At 45.6% G+C, this 23,988-nt stretch overlaps 1 protein-coding gene across 1 annotated transcript in view; it reads right to left on the reverse strand.

Annotated features, from left to right (window-relative positions):
* LOC138446887 (phospholipid-transporting ATPase IB) overlaps nucleotides 1–23,988 on the reverse strand; it is a 480,129-nt gene that overhangs the window by 34,390 nt on the left and 421,751 nt on the right. The window contains exons 34-35 of the mRNA XM_069602276.1: nucleotides 22,717–22,805; nucleotides 14,808–14,912 (exon numbers count right to left, since the gene is read on the reverse strand). Coding sequence (XP_069458377.1) covers nucleotides 14,808–14,912; nucleotides 22,717–22,805 — 194 coding nt within the window. The remainder of the gene's footprint in view (nucleotides 1–14,807; nucleotides 14,913–22,716; nucleotides 22,806–23,988) is intronic.

The following is a 23,988-nucleotide window of genomic DNA, read 5'->3' on the forward strand; positions in this document are numbered from 1 at the left end:
GTGACCTTGGAATACTCCTGGATGGAACATGCGCATCCCAGGATAGCCCCGGTGAGGAGGACTCCTGGGGACATCTGAACTCTGTTTCTGCGTGGACACACCGTGCAGAGCAGGGTGCAGAAGGCCAGTATCCTCTCCGCAGAGGATCTCACTCCCTGGCTGTTTCTCGTAAGCGAGGCTGTCGACGGCTCCCTGCGGCTTACAGAATAAAGCCCCACAGGTCATATGATCTGGCCCTCCACCTACTCATGAGACCTAACTCCTTAGCCCTTGTTCTGCATTTTCACTGTGCCCAGATAACTCTTCACATTTGCCCTACGGCCAGATCCCTCCCCTGCTTCACTCTCCAGGGACGGATCCTAATTCGCACCGTGCTCTCTGGGCAGTCTCTCCATCACTGTTACAGGCCCTTCCCACCGTATTCCCATGCTTCTCTGCCATCCCTCCCTGAATTTCTGTACCACCCACAACGATCTCTGGTAAAACACAAGGACTCAGTATAGGCTCTTGCCTGGTTTAGCATCACCACGAGGGACAACAACATCAGCATCTCAGGGTGAGCAAACACATACCAGCAGCTCCATGTGGAAAACTCTCGGGAGTCCACTTTTATCCAAGCTGACCCCTAGCGATTAGGAGGAAATCGCATCAAGGCTCTGTCAGAGAAACCTCTTTTCATAACATGACCTTCAACAACAGGATATGCCTATTCACAGGCATTTAAAAATAGTGGGATTCTACTTGCAATAGTGGGATTCTACTCGCTTATCAGGTGTTTTGTGCAAAACATTTGTAAGAGTTTGGACATGAACGGTAATGGTTTATAGAAGAAAAAAAATTAAGGGAGTATTATGTCTTGTACTTCTCTCTGATGGTTGAGCAGAGTTTTGAGAGAACAAAATGTCCCTGAAAACTCTAGAGTTGTTTTTGTTGTTACTTCATTTTTCTTTTGTTGTTCCTATAAATAGTAGAAATATTCTTTGCACAGCAAAGAAAGCCATTGATAAAATGAAAGGACAACCTCCTGAATGGGAGAAAATATTTGCAAATGATATGAATGACAAGGGATTCATATATAAACTATATAAACAATATATACAACTCAGTATCAAAAAAACCCCCACAGAACCCTATTAAAAATGGACAGAAGACCTGAAAAGACAGTTTTTCCAAAGAGGTATGTAGATGGTCAACAGACACAGGGAAAACTGCTCAATATGGTTACTCATCAGGGAAATGCAAATCAAAACCACAGTGAACTATCACCGCACACCTGTTAGAATGGCTGTTATCACAAAGACAACAAACAACAAGTGCTGGTGAAGATATAGAAAAAAATGGAACCCTTGTGCACTGTTGGTGGGAATGTACAGAATAAACTGGTGCAGCCACTATGGAAAACATAGTGTGGAGGTTCCTGAAAAAATTAAAAAAGAACTACCATCTGATCCAGCAACCCCACTCCTGGGTATATATCCAAAGAAAATGAAAAGACTAATTCAAAATGGTAAATGCACCCCAGTGTTCAAGGGTGCATTATTCGTAATAGCTAAGATATGGAGACAATCTTAGTACCCATCAACAGACGACTAGATTAACACACACACACACAATGACGTGCTGCTCAGCCATAAAAAGAGTGAAATTCTGCCGTATGAAACAATGTGGATGGACCTGGGGAATATTATGCTAAGTGAAATGAGTCAGACAGAAAAAGACAAATGCTGTATGGTATCACTTACATGTGGAATCTAAAACATAATACAAATGAATGCATCCCGCAAAACAGCAACAGACTCTCAGATACAGAAAACAAGCTAGTGGCTACCAGTGGGCGGAGGGGAGAGAAAGGGGCATGAGATTAAGAGACACAAGCTACTATATATAAAAGAAATGAGCAACAGGGAATTATAACCATCATCTATAATTATAGCTATAATTTAAGCTATAATTTAAGCTATCTAACTAACAATTGATCAGTCGTGTCCGACTCTTTGCGACCCCATGGACTGTAGCCCACCAGGCTCCTCAGTCCATGGAATTTTCCAGGCAAGATTACTGGAGTGGGTTGCCATTTCTTTCTCCAGTGGATCCTCCCAACCCAGGGATCGAACCTGGGTCTCTCGCATGCTTTACCGTCTGAGCCACCAGGGAGATCCTAATAAATAGCTTTAAATAGAGTACAACTTATAACAATACTGAACACTATGTTTTACACCTGAAACTAACATTACAAATCTACTATATTTCAATAAAAACAGAAATAGATGTTCTTCTGTTGTTCTTGTAAATGGCAGAGGTGGATGAAAAATGTTGGCTGAGTATATGTGTGTGTGTGTACCTAACAGCATCAATCAGTGGTTAGGTATGTGGAAACATTTGCTGCTGACATGAACATGAAAGCAACAAGGAAAATCCAAGTGGATTCCCAGCAGGTGCGTCTCCCGGCCTCCACGCTACGTCTACTGATGTCATGGGCTGGCCGCACTCCAGCAGGGCTATAAAAGAACAAAAGTCAGAACCACGAAACCTCTGCTGAGTATGAGCTGCTGCCTTCGAGAAAGAAATGAAGGCAGGGAACACAGCCTGACACAGCTATGAAGTAACCCTGATGTAATGATGTGGTTATGTCCTTTGAGACTACTACACAAAAAGGAAGAAGAAGAAGAAGTCGATCATAAGGATCAAAGCAGGAAGGAGGATGTCTGCTGGGCTGAGAGGAGAATTCCCTCACGATGCTCAAGACGAACCTTTATCTGGAATCAGACGGTGCACTCTGCCCATAGACATTCCTTACAAAACAGCACAGACACATACCGGTTGTTTCTGAGGACGAAAGGGTGTTCTCATTTCCTAGCACTGAAGAAACTCAAGCAAAAACCTCTGAGGGATGGCAGAAATGGTCCTCAGCTGTTGGATCAGTGTGGCACGAAGTCCAGATGCAAGAAGCAGGGGCCAGACGGAGCAGACATGCAGGTGCAGCATTTCCCTGGGTTATCAAACAAGCAGCTCCCTTGGATTTTAATTTGGAAAGCCGCTGGGGAATCTCAGAGGCTCCAGGACACATTATTTGTGATGCTGGTCAAAGAACCCAGCACCTCAGCCATCAGGCCTGCACACAGCCCAGTCCGACACCGCTGCCGTTGAGGGCCTTAATATCTTTCATCTGCTCTGAGAAAGGCTGAATGAAAGATGCTGCCTGGATGGAGCAAGCAGAGGCCTTGGTCTCCAGCCTCGACAGTTCTCCCGCTTTCTACATATTTGTGAGGATAGCGAAAAAAATGCCACCAAGACAAGAAGCTCAAAGTTCACGTGACCAAAGTGCCTCCACCGAGTTCCTGTCCTATGTGCTTTTCAAAAAAGACAAGTGTTTTCTGAATAAGCAGCAGGACGATACAGGGCATCTGGGTGGTATGTCAAGGCTTTAATAAACAAAACTATTGTTCTACAAATATCTTGAATATCTAACAATTGTGACTATTTTGGATGAACAGGTAAAAAGAAATCTATGAGAGAATTTAAATTTTAAAAATTTCATTAATAATGAAAAGTTATATTTGTCAGTAAATTAAACAAGTACATAAAAATTTAATCACATGTTCAAGAAAACCGGGTCCTGCAGTCCCCTTGCTGAGACCCATCCCCGGCTCTGGTGACTGAAACCCTGGTCCCCTGAGCTGGCTCACAGTCCCCCAAGAGACCCTGCTGCCTGCAAGAAGATTCTGCTTGCAAGAAGACTCTGCCTGCACTGTGGAGGTCCTGGTTTGACCAGACAGCCCCCTTGGCTTTCCCACCAGCCTCTCTGCAGCCAGCAGGGCTCTTTCCTCAGATCTCTGTCTGGTTGGCCGTGTGTATTGATTTTATTCGGGTCTCTGATGAGTGTCACCTGGAGAGGCTCTGCTGCCACTCCAGCCCCACCAGTCTCACCCCAGAGCTCTGTCTCATTTTCCTGCTTTTCCCCTGTTCATTTTTCTGTTTGTTTTCTGTCACCTGCACTGGAATGTGAACCCCAGCACAGCAGAAATCTGTCTCGCCCTTCGCCACACCCTGGTCTGGCTGGTCCTCACTTTGGACTTGTCTCCTAGTAAGCCGATCACTGGTTCTATTTGTTTGGAAGCCAATTCGGTGACTCATTAGCAAGTGTGTGAACTCCCAATTATCCCACCCATGGTGCTCTGAGTAGATCCTAACTGCATGAGAGAGAATACATGCTGAAGATCCATGTTATCACTGTCTTGTTAGGAAGCAAAGACTTTGCTGAGGTCCCTGAGTAGCTGAAAACCGAGGTACCATGATTAGCACTCATGCCTGTGTCCTACGTCCTGGCCCAGAGAAGGATTTATTCTCTAGAGACACAACTCAGTCCATCACTAAATGCAGTGATTCTCTGACAATGACCGTCCCCTAGTTCTTGTGTCTTGGAAATTTATTCTCCAAGTTCTTCTCAACCTCAGGGTCAACGATGCCATATTTACCTGTGACCAAATGGGCAAATAGATGGGGAAAGCTGGAAACAGTGACATATTTTATTTTCTTGGGCTCCAGAATCACTGGGGATGGTGACTGCTGCCATGAAATTAAAAGACATTTGCTCCTTGGTAGAAAAACTATGACAAACCTAGACAGTGTATTCAAAAGCAGAGACATTACTGACAAAAGTCTGTATAGTCAAAGCTATGGTTTTTCCAGTAGTCATGTATGGATGTGAGAGTTGGACCCTAAAGAAAGCTAAGCACCAAAGAATTGATGCTTCTGAATTGTGATGCTGGAGAAGACTCTTCAGAGTCCCTTGGATTGCAAAGAGATCAAATCAGTCAATTCTAAAGTAAATCAACCCTGAATATTCATTGGAAGGACTTAAGCTTCAGCTTCAGTCCTTAGGCCATCGGATGTGAAGAGCCAACTCATTGAAAAAGACCCTGATGCTGGGAAAGATTGAAAGCAAGAAGAGAAGGGGGTGAGAGAAGATGAGATGGTTGGATGGCATCACCAACTCAATGGACATTACTTTCGAGCAAACGCTGGGAAACAGTGAAGGACAGGGAAGCCTGGTGTGCTTCAGGCCGTGGGCTCACAAAGAGTTGGACAAGACTGGGCAACTGAAAGACGACAACAAATGGGCCTCGACTGGCCTTCCAAGTGCCAGGAACAGACGGGGCCGCCTCATCTGACACAAACCACCATGCCTGGGACACGGGCAATATGTTCAGAGCAGTGTCAGTGCCGAAGCAGATATGGGACATCAATGAAAAACGCCCAGCAGCCCATCTCAGCTTTCTCCCCCCAACAGTCCAGTATGACCAGGGGATTCAATTATCTCTGCACCACAAAACCCACTGGCAGGGCACCAGAAACTCCACACTTGTTTCTTCAGCCTCCCCAAGAACCGAGGAGTGAAACAGGCAGTAGCATTGGGTCCTTCCTGGACAACATCTCACTGTGGCTCCGTTTCTAAGCAGGTATTCTGGGCCATCTGGTTTCTGGCTAGGATGTTTTGCTCCCATCTCAGCTGGAGGCAGGGGAGACAGGTTGGGGGGAGGCGGGCAAACGGAAAAGCAAACAGCTCCCCGATAATCAAAGGAAAGCAATTAGCAGAGATCTTCTAAGGCAGGGAAGAACTAATCCCTGCCTGGAATGTGAAGCATCACCATTCAAATGATATGACCTGTACAAGCAAAACAGAAGTCTTACGTCCACCCTTGATTGCTTCTCTTGTTGCTCAGATGGCTTAAATATTAATAAAGTCAACTTTCAAAAAAGGGGATTAAAATAGTTCATGTTAGTTTTCAAAGGTTGCAATAAGCTGTCAATCCTGGGTCGTTACTGACATTAACTTCATGGGTGAAAAATTTTTGAAAAGGGGTCTTGTTGGCAGATAAAAGTTGACATTGAGCTAACTTAAGTCATAATCCAAAAAAATTAAACATATTTAAGTCATTTGATTAATAGGATGAGGACTGCTCCCAGCAAACCACTGATCAACACTGAATCTGCCTTCACCCATTACCTCGTCTCCCTACATCACAAGGAAACAGTGCTCCTGCCTGGCCCTCTCCAGGCGTCCTGTAAAGATGCCATCATCTTTCATCAAGCTATGGCCAGTGGCTAGATTCTGGGCAAACTCAGCACAGCTAGCCTGCCTCTCAAGGTGGACGAGAAGTCTATTTCTCGCTTCAAAACAAATGACAAATGGTGTTCAGAAAAGTTGTTCTTAATTGTCAAACATCAGGCCATAACAACAACAGGGCCCTTGGGATGGAGCATCATAAAATATTAATAACAGAGCCGATTAATTCTAGCTGACACGGGCGGCTAAGGTGTTCATTAACCACATGCTAGTCAGGTCTCTCACCTCCTTAAGAGTTTATTCCCTCATCCCCTCCTGCCTGGGCCCAGGATGCAAAACAGTCCCCAGAAATCCCTGTCTGGGTCTGTTGTTTCCTGGGTCGTTTACTCTCCCTGTCCCCCAAATGCATTTCCTTGCCTGCTCTGACATCTCCCTGGTCTCACCTGGAGTGTTGCTGCCTCTCTTCTTGGTTGTTTCCCTGAGAGGGCTCCCTGGTGTCTAAACTGAAAGACCTGCCGGTGCTCGGGCCTGCCCCAGGCTCTTCCCCACGCTCAGGGTCTGTTAGGCACACACAGGTCCCCTGGAAGGTGATGCTGGCCGGACGCCATCTTTCTCCACCAGGCTGCTCCTCTCTGAGCCCATGGAAACAGAGCAGTCTTCATCAGCTCCCTGCCCTTCTCTCCTCTGCAGTGGTCAGCTACTTGGCTTCTGGGTTCCTTTAAGGGAGGGTATGGTTTCTCCATTTGCTCCATGTTCTTTTTGCATTTAGGGACCTAAAGCCACCACCCCCTGGTTCCCCAGCTCCTGCAGAGCCCTGCTGATGATGTCAGACCCTGGTCTGCAGCCTCTGACGGAGCTCCCGCTCCAGCACTGGCCTCCCTCTTGGCCTCTGGGGCTCCAAGGCTCTCCAGGAACTCTGAGGAGGGTCAACTCAGAAACTGAAGCACTCAGTGACTCTCACAATCTTGGCTTCCTAGAAAGAGCCCTGGACTTGGAAGACGGGGTCCAGACCCTGCTTAGTTGGACGACGGGGGCATGAGTCCACCTCCCGGAGGCCAAGCTCCCCACTCTGTACAGAAGGAAAGTGCCAATTGCTGCCTGCAGTGACGATCGTGATGAGGAAAATCAAATGGGGCATCACGTCTTCAAGTCCACGGCATCAATAACAAGGAAGGGGATGCTTCTGGAGATTCAGAGAGACTTAAAAAACAGAGCAAGCCCATGTTATGTGTGGACCTCGCCTAGATCCTAAAACACACCTAATAAAAGCCTAAAGGCAGGGCTGAGATGACCCAGAAAATCTGTTTATGGACTGAGTATCAATTGATACTGGAAAACGATTGTTAATTATTAGAGGTGATAACAGGCAGTGGAGTTACAGTGTTTCTATGTCACAACACAAACAAGGATAAGATGGATTTGTCATCAGTTCAGTTCAGTTGCTCAGTCGTGTCCAACTCTTTGCAACCCACGGACTACAGTCCACCAGGCTGCTCTATCCAAGGGGATTCTCCAGGCAAGAATACTGGAGTGGGTTGCCGTGCCCTCCCCCAGGGATCTTCCCAACCCAGGTCTCCTGCACTGCAGGTGGATTCTTTACTGTCTAAGCCACCAGGGAAGCCCATAACGTAGGATATTTAGAGCCAAATGCTGATGTACGCCAGGGTGAGATGCTGTCATGTCTAGGATTTGAGTGGGGAGTTCCCTGGCACCCCAGTGGTTAGGGCTTGGTGCTTTCACTGCTGAACGCCTGGGTTCAACCCCTGGTCAGGGAACTAAGATCACCCTGCAAGCTGCGAGGCATGGCTGAAAACAAGAAAAAAAATATTTATAACAATAGGTGTATTTGATTAAAGGCAGAAGAGAAGGGGTGATAGGAGATGGTTGGATGACGTCACCAATTCAATCGACGTGAACTTGGGCAAACTCCGAGAGGTGGTGAGGGACAGGGAGGCCTGGCGTGCTGCAGTCCATGGGGCCGCTCGGAGTCAGACATGGCTTGGTGACTGAACAACAACAAAAGGGACTAGATGAAGCAACCGTGGCAAAATCTTGGTAAGTGTTGAACCTGGGCAGTGAGTACAAGGCAATTCCTTGTACTCGTCTCTCTACTCTTATGTTTGTTGAATATTTGAATAATTTAGAAAACTGTAGAAATGAATATACTCAGGGAAGCCCAGGCATATGTCAGGAGAGTGGGAAGACTCAGGAACGAGGGAGCAAGATCAGTGTGTCCGGGTAGGAAGCATTTGTCCTAAGGGCTGGGTCCTTGCAGGACAAGGATCCGACTCCTATGTCTCTCCAAGCCCTCTGGGAAAGCCAAAGATCCAGTGGAACTGAACTGCGGTTCTGCTTCTGAGTTACAGACACAGGGGTATTAACACTTTCTGAACATCTACATGTGCTACAGATTTAACATATATTATTTCATTTAGACCTCAAGTCAAAGTGATGATAAGCAAACTAAAGTTCAGAGACATTTGTAACTCAGCCAAGGTCACACAGCTCAGTAAGCAGCCAGGCTTGGAGCCCAACTTAGGTCTGTCTCCACAATCTGTGTTTCCTCCCCAGCTTCATGACACATAGATGGAAAAAATGCAGCTGGAAGTGAAATAAATCTTAACCAGGTGTCAGAGGCAGAAGTTTGCCACCTGGCCTGGAGAGGTTCATTGAAATGATGGCATAATTTCCTAACCTTTTAGCTAATAAAACAACTAATAGATATTTTAGGGGAGGAAGTGTGGGGAGTGGGGTGGAGAGGGAAACAAAATGAATGTGTTGTCTGCAGCCAATACTTTGAGAAAGAAAGTATTTTTCCTGAAACGATATAAAACCCATATTGGAGAATAATATACAGTCAAGCTGGTTGTTTCCTATTTTTGGCCTTGTTTCTACTCATCTTTGACTCAGCAGTTGTACCCAATTTGCCTTGGAGGAATGACGAAGCCAAATAGCTTTTTAAACATTATTTTAAAGATCAAAGGATTTCCATTTGAAGATCAAAGCATAATGGATATTTTTTTTGGTAAGAACACACACTCAAAATATACTGGGCAGTTTTTGTGTTTTGTTTTTAAACTAACTGGTTTCAAAAGAGCCTGGGAGAGTGTGGCCTGGGGTGGAGTGGATGAGCTTTTTTAGTCTGAAAACCCTGCTGACGGTGCTCTCTGACAACCTGGAGGGATGAAGTGGGGACGGAAGTAGGAGGGGGAGCTCAGGATGTGGGTTGCGGGGGAAGGGGAGGGTTGGAGACACATGTATACCTGTGGCCGATTCATGTTGATGTATGGCAAAAGCCATCACTATATTGTAAAGTAATTATCCCCCAATTAAAAAAAAAAAGAATAAAACAATGCCTGATGATGTGTTTCAGGCTCTGTCCTCTGGTTCTGGGCAGATGACACTCCATGAGGAGGCCCAGATGGCCAGCAAGGACCGTGTCCTGGCTGTGCTGAGCAGCCTTGATGCGATGAACGCTGGGGAACACGGGCTGTGGCCCAGAGGAGCAGAGAGGAATTCCTGAGAGGCAGACGCGCATCTAGATTTCCCCTGAGTGCTGGCTCAGGCGGGGTGGGGCGGGGGGGTGGGACATTGAAGCCTGTGCATCAGTGCTCGCAAAGGACAGAAAACCACGCGGAGGATGCGGTGATGCTCAGGGCCCGAGGAGACCAGCGCATGGCTTCCTCTACCCAGGCCTCAGTGAGCCTGCGGAACACAGATAAATGAAAGAGAATTCCACCACCTGGCTGGCCCAAGGCAGGGGCAGCAACCAGAACTCTTGACCTTGAACCTGGAGAAGACCAGCACAGGGTCCACCCCACCGACCTCCCGCCAACTCTGATGAGCAGAAAGAAGGTCTGGAACAAGACTGGGGCCTCCTTGTGGTTCCTTCAGACTTAAGCCACAGCTGGGAAACTAGACGTTTGCATCAAACACACCCAGCCTTTCCTCTTGCTTTGACAAAACACCAGGACACGCCCTACCACACACCAAGGAAGAAAAACAATGTAAAGGGGAAAAAACAATAGCTTGTCCCCTTAATGATATTTTAGGCATTTGTCTGAACTGTGTTTGTAAAGGAAGTGGCCACGGGTAGATTTTCTCCAAGCAGGAAAAAAAAAAAAAATGCATGAGTTACACATTAGGAATAAAGAGGAAGGGATAAACAGCAAGGTCCTACCGTACAGCATAGGGAACTACATTCAACATGCTGAGAGAAACCCTAATGGAAACCAGTGTGGAAAAGAATGTATAAATGCATAACTAAGTCACTTTGCTATAAGCAGAAATGAACACAACACTGCAAGTCAACTCTAGCTCAATTTTTTAAAAAAGGAATAAAGAGGGAAAGATATTACCAAAACATTGAAACAAGGAATTCTTCCAACTTAGCTCATTTTTAAGACCACGTAGAGTAACGGTGTGCATGCCAGACTGTTCCACAGGCAGAACGGTAGGGTTATCCTCTGGTGAAGAACACTGGGAAGATGGGTTGGCAACAGGCGTTCCGAACAACCAATTATCCATTAAGTTCTTAGCATCTCTACGGTACACAAACTACCTGGCGAGAAAACCGCTTCACCCAGAAAAAACAAACTGAAAATCAAGAAAAATCATTTTGCTCATCCCCTTGGCATTTCTTACTTCACTATACTTTCTAGACACCTAGTTCTCTTTCTCGGTTTCTTTTCTCTAAGTCATGAGAACAGGCTGATTTATGTCCAAATCACACAGGTTAATTTTGGAAGCCGATTCCACTCATGAGAGAAGGCAGAAACAGGTTCATGAAACTTTAAGGTTTACCAAAATCATGTAAAAGTCTGGGGGCTTAGATAAGATCAATAAAAGGTTTAGGTATTTTCACTGGATGAATTAGGGGCACAGAGGGGTACTTGGAATCTCCAGGTACCATTTCAAAATGCTCATTTGGCAGAAAAGGGGTTTTGGAATTGATGCATAAAGATTTTGATTCTGTTTCTTATGAGCACGTTCCCGAGAAAAACGGCTAGACTTGGTTGTTCATTAGACTTTGCCAGTGACTTGGACCTGCTTTTAAGGCTTGGCAGGCTGTGCTCAAGGGACCCTTTTTCGGGCATCAGAGCTAAGCTGAGGGACAGTGAGGGGCAGGGCAGCCACGGAGCCAGGACACCTGGGTGCTGGGGAGGCAGGGAGGACCAGAGTCCCCATCTGTGCTTCTATGTGAGCTCTCCTCTGAAGCCACCAGATGGAAGGGCCCTGTCACTAGCGGTCAGCCTGCACGCTCCATGGCCACTTTCAACAGGAGCGATCGCCCTGGCACCCGCTGCCTGGGTGCTGCAGGTTCACCCTCCTCTGCCCACTGGGTTTCTGCATTTCCACTCAGTCAACAAATACTTATGGGGTCTTCCCTGGTGGCTCAGTGGTTAAAAATCCACTTGCTAATGCCGGTTTGATCTGCGGTCCAGAAAGATCCCACAAGCCGGGAGCAGATAAGCCTGGGCTGATGCTACTGAGCCTGCACTCTAGAGCCGTGTTCTGCAAGAGAAGACGCTGCGGTGAGAAACCTGGACACCGCAAAGAAGAGTAGCCCCCGTCGGCCGCAACTAGAGAAACCCAAGTAGCAACAAAGTCCCAGAGCAGCCAAAAATAAATAAATTAATTCAATTAAAAGAAAACAAATATTTGCAGAGCTTTCCTACATGCCAGACTGACAGCTGGAGAGAGAGGCGTGGAGGAACTCAAACATCACACGGGGCGGGGAAGCAGGCATGGGGAGGTGGGAGGAGACACAAAATACTCTGGGTCTCTCAAAGAGGGAGTCAGTTTGTGACTCTCCAGAGGGAGGGACAGGGCGGCCCCCACCCCTGCCCGAGCCGCCCCTCCCCCAGCAGCTCCCCAGCAGAGGGGAATCCAAGCAGGAGTGAAAGGAGCCGGGCAGGTGGTGGACGAACAAATGGGAGAGCAGAGTTCTCTCTCTGGTGCAGCTGCCTGTCCAGGCTGCCCATGGACCACCCAGGAAATCTGGGAGCCACTGGGGGGAGGAGTCAGGTGGAGTGAGGGGTGCTGGGAGGCCCGGAGTCCCTGAAGTAACCTCTCCAGGAGCCCCAACGTGAGGCCAGATCTGTGACAGCAAGAAAGGAAGCTGCGACCCCACGTTTCCTCCTGCACACCCGCATTCAAACCCTCCCTCCACCCCCCTGAATCAACTGTCCCATCGAGAGTTTACAGAGTGCTCAGAGAAGAGATTCCAAACTGCAGGAGGCAGAGACCATGTTTAAACTCCAGTTATCTCCTGATCCACCTGAACATATGAAAGTGAACTTTGAACAGGATAAGCGCTTTTAGAAATTACATTCTTTTGAATCTGAGAAAGTATGTGTATGTGTATATAACTGAATCACTTTGCTATACACTTGAAACTAATATACATTGTAAACCAACTATACTTCCATAAAAATAAGTATTTTTTTAATTTACTTTTTTTTTAATCAACCACAAGCTGAGAGCCCACAACACCCTTCAGTATCATGACCTTCCTGCCAAACCAAAGCCCAGCTGCCGACCTTTTCCTGGCCAGAAACTCAGGTTTGCTCCCTGGGTCAGGAAGATCCCCTGGAGAAGGAAACGGCAACCCACTCCAGTATCCTTGCCTGGAGAATCCCATGGACAGAGGAGCCTGGCGGGCTACAGTCCACGGGGTCACAAAGAGTTGGACATGACTCAGCAACTGAGCACAGCACTGGTCAGTGAGCTGTCACTCATCGTAAATTCAGTTTCATAAATTCTAACACCTCCCACCCCCCCATGAGTCTGCATCTGTAACAGATGAAGACAGTCTCCTTACAGAAAATCTCTCTCGCCCAAGACGGCAGGGCTCGCCCTGGCTGAGCCAGGATTCAGACACAGGCTCAGAGCTCTGTGATACTCCCTGCACACGTCGCACTTGAGCTGCTGCCACACAGCCTCTCACCCTTTCTGTGCATCACCATCTCCCCATCCTCACAGCTCTGCCTTCCATCCTGTCTCCAGTGGGCAGCCTCTCTCGACTTCTCAAGCCAGAGGCCGCCTGGGATTGCCACCTCTTCCGGACATCCCCTGTGCCGCTGACCCCCCATCCAGACCTGTTTTGAGGACCCCACGGGCCGGAGATCCCGCCCAGGTCAGCTCAGACTTGGTGAAGGGCTGTCTCACGCTGCCTTCCTTGCAATGTTTTCCTGTTCAATGTTTGAGGAGAGTTTTAGAATTTTGCTCGGAAATTCTCCTTGTCCTCAGAAATGACTCATGATCTCTTAGAAATCACTGTGTATATATGGGAGAGTTCTTGAGATACAGAAGAGCTTGCAAAATTTTTTGCAAATAGGATAAAACAGTGTGCTTATTTTGCTTTAAGACTGACATCCATGTATTAATTTCAATTTGCAGAGGCATCTCCCTACTTTTAGAAGCTATGAACACATTGTTTTTGGAGATTAAAGAATTTTGTGGGTCCTTGACCACCTAGACAGAAGCCCTGTGTCTGCTGTCGAACGGGCAGAAGAGGCCTGCTCACCCTTAGCTGTGTGGCCTGTGTATCAGTTATACACAGACCACCACAAAGCCCAGTCCTGCCCCCACCAGTCATGACTTCAAGCTTCAGCTGACTGATGAAGATTTTTGTTCAGCTGACTGATGAAGTCTTACAGTGACTAGCACAGCTGGCATAAAATGAATGCTAATGGACTCAGGAAAAATGTCATAAATACACACAAAAAAATCACAACTTCAACCAGAGAGCCTTCAATCCTATACTCTTCAGCCCCTTTCCTAAAATATCTAGCCATTTGAGATAATATTACTGATACTTCTCAAAATATTTGCATTCTCTTTCCTAAAAGCAACACAAAACAAAAATGCTTTGATTTCATTGCTTTGAAAGATGGTACAAGAAGACAGAACCTAAATAAAACAGAATCAATATCAGAGGGTCTCTGGAAGTACTCCACCTCCAGAGTTTTGTTTCTTGAGTAGCTAGTTCTAGGGTCCCTTCCAAGTACTTAGAGGGGAGCCTTGCTCATAATCTCCTGGACCTCTGTGTCCCTAAGGTGGCCAAGGCCTCCTATTACCAGCACATTGTCCTTGGGCTCAGGTCAGTTTGCTTCAGTAAACTTTAACCAGATGCAATCTGATAACATTTTAACATACATGATTAAATCAAACCTACTCACTTGCCCAGAAGTTAGGGGAGGAGTGGGGGCCACCGAGGGTCTGTAAGAAATAAGGGGGTGGGGGAGGGGGCAGCCCCTGCTTTGCTGGACCAACCAGTAGGTCATGTGATGCTGTCTGAACACCAGGAGCAAAAAATAATTTGTCAAAAACAAACCATGGGTATACCTGGAATGAACAGAATCTACATGAACAAAATGCATTCTCTGATGAGCAGAACTTCAGGGCAGATACCCTTTAGCACATCACTGGGGCTGAGAGCAAGAGGCCTGGCTTTTAAACATGCTTTGCTAATACTGCTGACACAGCACTTCTCTGCCTGAAGATCACAATGCTATTTCTATTTTCTGCATGTCCAGACGCCATATAAGCCTCAGTTTCACCTGGGGGCAGGCCCAGGGACCTGAAAGTCAGATTTCATGTTGCCCCTGAGAGGCCATGATTTCTGTCTCACCCATCGTGCGCTCACACTGAAAACCGAGAAGAGGAGAGGAAACCCCAGAAGGGAGGTAGGGAAAAGGAAAGGGGGTCCTGGGGACCCTGGCCTGGTGCTACCCACCTCTTTCCATTACTGTCCCGGAGCATTGCTCTGCCCATCACTCTGGACTTCGTCTCCAGCTCCTGCACTTCCTCCAGCAGTGTTTTCTTGCAGGTGTGCTTGGCCCTGTGTCCGAGGAAAAGACAAGAAGGACATGACGTGTGAACTCAGCTGTGACAACAGGCTGCTCCCCCATGGGCCCTCTCTGATGTCCTCTGACCCAGGCTGGGGCTTGGAGTCTCTGTAGAACATATGCCAGCCCTGTGCATGGTGAAGGCTCCACCTCTGCAACCTGGGAAGCACCCCAAGTCCTGCAGAATGGGCCCAGGCCATGGGTATCAGCAAACGATCCCCTAAGAGCATTGCTTGTGGCTGCAGAGCTGGCTGATGCCCTCCAAGTCCAGACAGAAGCCCACGGTTCCTGCAGGGTCACAGGTCTACCTTGAAAGCTGTCTACTTCAGGACCTAAAGACCCAAAAGATGCTCTAATCCTCACCCAAGTGGACATATGTGGGTTCTTTGGACTGTGCCCCAACTGTAAGGTCAAGAGCCCAGGGGAAACAGTCGTTCACCCTTTTAGGGTGAAAAAAGTCACAGCAAGATGGAGGTATGATGCCAGAGGTCACTGTCATCACACCAAACCCTTGATCTGAAATTTGGGCCAATGCATATATCCGGGCACAGATTTCCTTTCTTCTCTTGCAGACCTCAGCAGCATAAAACAACAAACACAGTACCAAAACAGGCTGGCCTTTCCAGCCTGTAAACCTCAAATGCTCTCCCTGACCTGCGGAAAGAGTTACCTGATTAAACTAAGAAATACTTCACAATGTTTCAATAAGTGGCTGATCACAAAGGTCTTCCTAAAATTGAGATTAAACAGAGAATGGTGGGTTGGAAGCCATACAGGCAAAGAAAGGGCATTGACTGAGATACAGGTTAGGAATGAGAGAAGAGAACCTGTAAAAAAGCAAAAGACTCTAGCAGAGCAGCACAGGGCAGTGTTCTTCTGAAAATCTTTTTCTAGTTTTTTTTGCAGAAGCGCATGTGGGGTGCCCATCAAGCACCCAGACTCAGAGACAGAATCAGAACCAAACTGAATGTGTCTGCGAGGACACGGCACAATGCAATGGAACCTTCTGGAGACCTGAGCTGCTCCACAGAGCCACGTGCTCCCATCCACCTTCCGCCTTCAAGGAGTCTGGGAAGACAGCGCCCAGCTGTCTGCTGACACCCCAAGTTCATTTCCGGCGGAGAGTCAGAGCGGAGGCTCTGTGTAAGTGTAGGTCATTCATTCATCTCCCCACAGGAAACAAGAGCTGAACCACACAGCTTTCACACATAATTCCTTAACCACACCAAGCAGTGTCCTGAGACTCAGGGGCGATTAAAACACTGCAATTCAAAGCGGAGACAGGGGAATTTTCATTTAAACAAGAAATGAGAAAATGTTTAACTTTCTGCTGGAAAGAAGACAAAGAGAACGTGACACTGTTCACTATGAATGAATATGCCAGGCCCAAAGTCTACCTTTGATCTCAACTGGGCTTCTGGGCTGTATTGATAAGAGCCATCTGGGTAAACAGCCAGCCCCACTCCACTTGGATTCACCCCAGATACACGGGTCCTGTGGAGTGTGTCTGGCTTGTCCTTACTGTTTCAGGAATGTCTTCACTCCAGCATCCTCCCTTCCTTCTTCCTCTCTTGCCCACAGAGCAAGCAGCACTCATCAACCTCTAGACCAGCCCCCAGTGTTATCCTCTGGGCTGGGGTAGGGGAAGGGAGACACAAAGTAGGCTTGAAACAGGGAGGCTGGACCACTGGGTGCAGAGCACCAGAAACCGACCGCTTGGGCCAAGAGAAAAGAGACTTTGACCCATGGGACTGAAGCCACCAGTTTTCACTCATTCATAAAACTGCTCGAGAAGGAAATAAGCATGTTGATTCTACTTGGCCTTGTTCACATCCCGAGTAGATGAAAATGTGTTCATACCTAAGAGTTCTTCAGCAATTTGTAGTATTTCCACAAGGCTAGTTCCCGGGAGTCAGCCTGGGAACTTAACCAGTATGAGAACATGGCTAGTCTTTCTGCCTGGAGCACTGCAGTAGAGTTGATGCTAGCAATTTAAAACCATGTTTTTGGGAACTGTCCTCATGATCCAGTGGCAAAGACTCTGAGCTCCCAATGCAGGGGGCCTGGGTTCAATTCCTGGTTGGGGAAAAAGATCCCGAATTTGGGGTTGCTCTTTAGTCCCTAAATTGTGTCTGACTCTTTTGCAACCCCATGGACTGTAGCCCACCAGGCTCCTCTGTCCATGGAATTCTCCAGGCAAGAATACTGGAGTGGGTTGCCATGCCCTTCTCCAGGGCATCTCCCGAACCAGGGGTCAAACCTGAGTCTCCTGCATTGGCAGGCGGATTCTTTACCACCAGAGAAGAGCCACCAGGGAGGCCCAGATCCTGCCTGCTGCAACTAAAAATCCCCCATGCCACAACAAAGATTGAAGGTGCCATTTGCCACAACTAAGGCCCAGTGCAGTCAGGTAAATACATAAAAATAGCTAAAAATATTTTTCTTCAAGAATCTTTACCCAATAAGGCCTTACTTAGAGAAATGATTCTAAGACCTCCCCTGCCAAAGTCTACATTTGTAATCGACTAAAATCTAATACTTCCAAGTTTCAAAAAGCCAGCCACCTAAGTATTGACCACTGGCAAGGAAATCAGATCTCACCATGAGCTGGGGTTGGGTTTGTTCTGAATCACAGCTTGGGCAGAGTGAACCCAATTACCTGTGGATGGCTGTTTCCCAGGGCTCCTCCCCCAACCCCATGTCCAGAGGCCAAGTGAGCACAGAAGGGCAGGTGAGGTGCTTAGACCCTGTAAGAGTCTGTGGTAGTCCACCGTGATCCTTCAGATAGAGTGAAAGGTATTACTGAGGTTATCAGAGATTTTTGAAGTAAGTAAGTTGGCCTAAAACCCTGAACTTTTCATCTTATTATTTCTGAAATTTTTTTTCCTGGACCCCTTTTCTTTTTTTTCCTTATGGAAGGAGAACAAGTCAGAAGGAAACATTAGATTCTAAATGTGGATGAAAATGTAAATATAATGTGTCTCAAAAGAAATTAGTCTGGTTGGAAGGTTTTTTGGTTGTTTTTTTTTTTTTTTTAATCAAGGACCCATTGTACACAGAAATTTCTTATTACCTTTTATTTCCACTTAAATGCCTATCTGGGATTATAATAAGGAAATGAAGTCATTCTGGACTTGCTGAATGTACTGTGTGCTGACTGGTAAGGTACAGGAGATACAGTTAGATAAAAAGAGATGGGTCCCTGAGCTCTGTGGCCTTGAGCTTTACATTATTTCTATAAAGCAACATAAGTGAATTGTTGCTTTATGAGCATAAGTACATGGCAGCTTACCTAAGAATGCAGTCATGGGTAAACATTTTGGAAGCACGTGAGCTAAAGGATATTAAAGTAGTTCCGGACAATTTAAACTACATGCATCTAATAAAACTATTCATTAGCCAGGTAGCATCTATCATCCATTATTTTAATAAAAGATGTGTTAGTTTAGTCCCTCATGAAAATTCTGGTTAACAGGGTAAACAGAAGAAGTGTTTTGCAATGTCCAAATCTGCCTTAACATAGTTCAATAATGGATTTTCATTCAGAACTTTGATAGACTTCACTGAAAAAAATCACCAAATTGCCTCATGCTGTTTTTTTCTTCCTTACGCTGAACAGTGCAGGTCCTGAAATGGGAGAGAGACTGGGCGAAGAAAGAGGGAAAGTGCAGGAAGACAGAGCAACCTGCGTGCACAGAAATGCACAGTTAAGTCCCCTACACACGAGCCTTCAAGTTGCGAACTTTCAAAGATGAGAACGTGTATCTGGTTCCAGCACGGAGCCAGCACCTGCTCCATCCACGTCAGGTGTGAGGCACTCTGCAGCTGGCCCTCCATCTCCTACTGCTGACGACCCTTCAGCTCTACCATCTCCCACCTCCTCTCCCTCTCCCGGTCAGTAACTCTTCTTGTCTGTTCACTCGATGCCAGCCCCTGTGTGCCTGCTATTGTACTACTAGGTACTGTACTGTAAGATTTAAAATGTCTTATTTTTTGTTTCGTTTTTTAATGTATTACTTGTGTTAAAAGTACTATAGATCACTACAAGTACCATATAGCTGATATGCTATTTATAGTTGGGTACCTAGGCTAACTTTGTTGGACGTGTGAACAAATTGGATTTAGCAAACACACTCTTGGAATGGAACTCGTTTGTATGTAAGGGACTCACTCTATGTAAAAAGGCAGGACTGCTTTGTGCTGGAATTTAAAAGCGTTTTCAAAATAGAGTTAACCACCAAATCTCAAAATCAAACTAAAAGGTCTTAAGACTGGCCCAAGGCAAGATGAAAGAATCACAGCAAATTTACAGAAGTTCCAGACACTGCCTCAAGCTGATTTGTCACAGCCAGCCCTCCAGTGGCCCCCCGACTCCCTGTCATGTCACTCAAGTTCTCTTTCCCAGAGTCCAGGGTGCAGCCTGGCACATCACGTGACAAGAAACATTCTACAATCTGAACCAAATGACGGGCAATTTTCTGGACAATTGGGATTAATATTTTTGTTCAGTGTGTAGGAAGGAGAAACAGGACAGCTTTGTAAAGCTGAAGAAAGAGAAATGACAGGTAAGTATCATGGCCTCATTAGAGGTAGTTCAGTTCAGTTCAGTTCAGTTGCTCAGTCGTGTCCGACTCTTTGTGACCCCATGAATCGCAGCACACCAGGCCTCCCTGTCCATCACCATCTCCCGGAGTTCACTCAGATTCACGTTCATCAAGTCAGTGATGCCATCCAGCCATCTCATCCTCGGTCGACCCCTTCTTCTCCTGCCCCCAATCCCTCCCAGCATCAGAGTCTTTTCCAATGAGTCAACTCTTCGCATGAGGTGGCCAAAGTACTGGAGCTTCAGCTTTAGCATCATTCCTTCCAAAGAAATTCCAGGGTTGATCTCCTTCAGAATGGACTGGTTGGATCTCCTTGCAGTCCAAGGGACTCTCAAGAGTCTTCTCCAACAACACAGTTCAAAAGCATCAATTCTTCGGCGCTCAGCCTTCTTCACAGTCCAACTCTCACATCCATACATGACTACTGGAAAAACCATAGCCTTGACTAGACGGACCTTAGTCGGCAAAGAAATGTCTAGGTTGGTCATAACTTCTCTTCCAAGGAGTAAGCGTCTTTTAATTTTGCAACTCATAATACTGTTTCCCTGGGAGAAGCCTCTGAATTTACTTGAAGTGAAGTGAAGTGAAAGTCACTCAGTCGTGTCTGACTCTTTGTGACCCTATGGACTGTACAGTCCATGGAATTCTCCAGGCCAGAATACTGGAGTGGGTAGCCTTTCCCTTCTCCAGGGGATCTTCTCAACCCAGGGATTGAACCCAGACCTCCTACATTGCAGGCGTATTCTTTACCAGCTGAGATATCAGGGAAGCTCCCGAATTTACTTTACTCAACAATAAATATTTCAGGCTGGGAGTATAATAGGAGATAAAAGATGGACTCCTTGATCAGAAGCAAAATGACCAAAGAAACTTGCCAAATTCTTGTTTTTGAGGAGAGGGATAAGTAGTTTAGACATTAACTACGTATTATTGGTCATATATTTTGGGCAAACACTCTGGGCCAGAGGCTATACACGCCATACAATCCAAATTAAATGAGACAAAAACGCATTTCAGGAGATGGGTCTGGAATTCAGAGGGGCCTTTCCTGCTCCTACCTGGCTGGCAACCCCCTTGGAAAGAAGTGACTTCCCTTTCCATATGGTGGAGCTGGAAGCAGTGTCCTTGTTAAAATGTAAATAGTGCTAATCTGACAGTGCCAGGAATCTACCCCTCCCCCCCCCAAAAATGTCCCGTTGGAGAGGAAAGATAATTTGCTTCACGAACACTAGGAACTTTTCCTTTGAATGTATTAGAAAAGATCCAGAAAACAGAGGAGGTGGCAGAGATATTACAATCTGCAAATACTCTGTTTTGAAATGAGATATTCCTGCCAGCATCTCACTTAGCAAATATATCAGTCTCAGTAAAAATGTATGGCTGAAACCAACACAATATTGTAAAGCAATTATCCTTCAATTAAAAACAAATTAAAAATTACATACTAATAAAAATTTTTCATGACATTAATTTGATAGTTAAATTAAAAGAAACCAAGATTAATTTATAATCAAGTTACTAGTCTCAAACTATACACTAAAAAGTGATCTGATGTAATCAAGACCACATTCTATTTACCCAAAACTAACTTGATGATCTTGCAAAACTGAAGAAATTTGGCAAGGCAATATATCATGCCATAACTGGGTTGTGTTATGAGCACAAGTCATAGAACTCAGATTTTCTTTCAGTTCATTTATTAGATTAAGAAAACATCTTTCTTGGGTGTCATAGTTTGATTTTCAAGGATTCCAATTCTATTTATAGCAGATATAACAGTTTTAGCAGATAAAATGGACGTAGTGATAAAGTTTTTGAGAAATCACAGTTATTTAATTTTCACTAACAGTTGTAAAACTTAGTGAAGAGAAGGAAAAAAGGAAAACACCCCAAATATGTGCTATAAAATCCTCTCTCCCACCTTCTCTCTCTGTGGATCATCGGTTGTCAAGATAATGCCAAAATGAAGATTTTTTTCAAAATACATTCCTACCTGTCAGGTAGGAGCAGTTCTTCATTGAGTGTGGGAGGAAGGGAGAGAGAAAAATGAAATCTGATGTCTTCTGGAAAGTTTGGAATCAAGTCTCAATTCTCTACCTTAGAGACGCCAAATAATTATGTTTTGCCCAAAGTAATACCAATCCAGGAGTCTCGATTTTCAGGGAAGCTGGCAACAGTAGAAGTCATCAGGTCTAACCCTGACCTCAAAAGCAACCTGACCTCTTTTACAGTATTCCTTCTTTTCCCTGCAGATGAAATAAAGTTTATTTTATCTTGGAACCTTGTACCTTTTTTTCACATTGTAAATAAGATAGTTAGAAAATAATATATTCTGAAACACAAATAAAAATTGAGCATAAGTCATTTCCTATTGAACCTATGTGATAATTTTGTCATTGTGATTAATCTTCTCATAGACTTGTACACTGACACTTCAGGAAAATTATATTTGAAGGATTCTTACTGGGAATAATTTGGAAAAACAAAGACTACTTGATTCTAAGCATTTGGTGATTTGAAATGACATACATATACACGCAATTTCCCTTTAAGCATGGAGTTTCTATATTTGTGATCACTCAGCATTGATAAAAATCAATGAATTTTGAGGGGCTTGTCTAGTGATCCAGCAGTTAAGGATCTGCCTTGTAATACAGGGGATGCTGGTTCAATCCCTGGCCAGGGAACTAAGGTCCCACATGCCTGGAGGAGCTGAGTCCTCACACTGCAACTACTGAGTCCACATCACAACTGCAGAGTTCATGCAACACAAAGAAAGATCCTGCACGACGCGGTGAAGATCCCATGTGCCGCAACTAAGACCCGACACAGCTAATTAAAAAAAAAAAAAAAAAATCAATGAATTTTGAGTTATGCTTCTTAATCCTGGTGGAATGGATCTGTACTCAGAAATTCTCCCTTATAATCCTGTACAAGGAATACCTCTCTTGACCTTCACACAGCCTGACTCCTTTTCTATTATATTCTCATATCAAGGTGAAGTGCAGGTTAAAAGAAAAACAAAACAAAACAAAACAAACCAAGCCAACATCTTTTATACCTACTGTGGCAGGTGGCAGGAGACCTGTGACTTCAGAAATCTCACAGCATCTAACACCCTATGGTGGGGCTCACTAAAGACTAATGGAGGACACAGGACAAGACCTGGGGTATCACTTTATCTCTCACTTACGCTCTCCACGCCACGTCTTCGATCAGACATGCAGTGGGAACCAGAAATAATCCCAGCCAGAAGTGTGCAGAGCTCAGAACCATGGTTGCCTGCAAAAACCAGAAGTGACACGTGCATTAACACTGCTGAGAGAGAGAAATGTAATTCAATCAGTATAAAATGCCCCTTAAGCAAAAGAAGGTTATTAAATTCAATGAAAACTGAAATACACACTCAGGAAGAATGTCAAGGGGACCAACCGGTGGCGAGAGCCCCTCACCATGATCTCCATCAGCTCTTGTCTCCATCCTGATAGGCTGACGAGTTTTGTCTCCCTCTTTTACAAAGCACTTCAAGCCCCTTCACGGCAACAGGAGTGGGCGTGGGAAAGGAAGCAGGCTTAGCCCAAGTCTCAGAGCCAAACCTGAGACGCGATCTCCTGATGCAGCCCACCCAGAGTTACACAGCCTCTTTAAGTGTTACATGCTGTGTATACGTCCATATACACTGATGCATATGATGGCTTTTGTATGTTCTGTTTTGGAATCTCCTCACCTTAAAAAAAAAAAAAATTCCTGGGCCTCAAACACAGAGCATCACTCCAGGCCTTGATCCACTGAGACTATGCAGACCACCAACCATTGGACCCACCATGAGATCACATGTTAGGAAAAACGCACGTGGGGGTCTCTCAGAGGCAGTGCACTGCCGTGTTCAGAGCTCTTCGGCTATCTCGAGTTCCCATTTCTCATACAGAAAGCATAAACACAGAAGGAAAATTTAACTCCCCCGCCCAGCCACAGCAGCCCAAGCAAACCACAGGGAGAAGCTGAATTATCCAGGTTCTTCTGCAGGTCCCGCCTTCCTCCTCCAAACTATCCCAGGTTGATGGAGCAGCAGAAGGTGGGCTTGTTAAAGCTACATTTCTGGGGTTGCTACATCCTGGATCATTACCGGCTGGTATATTTATTAAAGAATACAGTCATTTAAAAACAACATCTTATAGAAATGACAGTTGTGTAATGGGCTGGAGGTGTTAGCTAGTGCTGTGATGATAATCATTTTCCAGGACGTAAGTGGATCAAATCGACAAGCTGCATGTACCCCTTAAATATACGATATTAGATGTCAGCTGTGTCTCAATAAAGCTGGGAACTGCTTTTTGAGAACAGTAAAAATGACATTTGATAACAATCATGTATGTGCTGTTTAAACTGGGTTATGAAACATCAGTAAGAACGCTTATGGCTGAGGGAAATGAAGAAAATGATCTTTGAACCCAGTTGGCAAAGG

The sequence above is a fragment of the Ovis canadensis genome, chromosome 10 (genome assembly GCF_042477335.2).
Source record: "Ovis canadensis isolate MfBH-ARS-UI-01 breed Bighorn chromosome 10, ARS-UI_OviCan_v2, whole genome shotgun sequence".
NCBI classification, from domain to species: domain Eukaryota; kingdom Metazoa; phylum Chordata; class Mammalia; order Artiodactyla; family Bovidae; genus Ovis; species Ovis canadensis.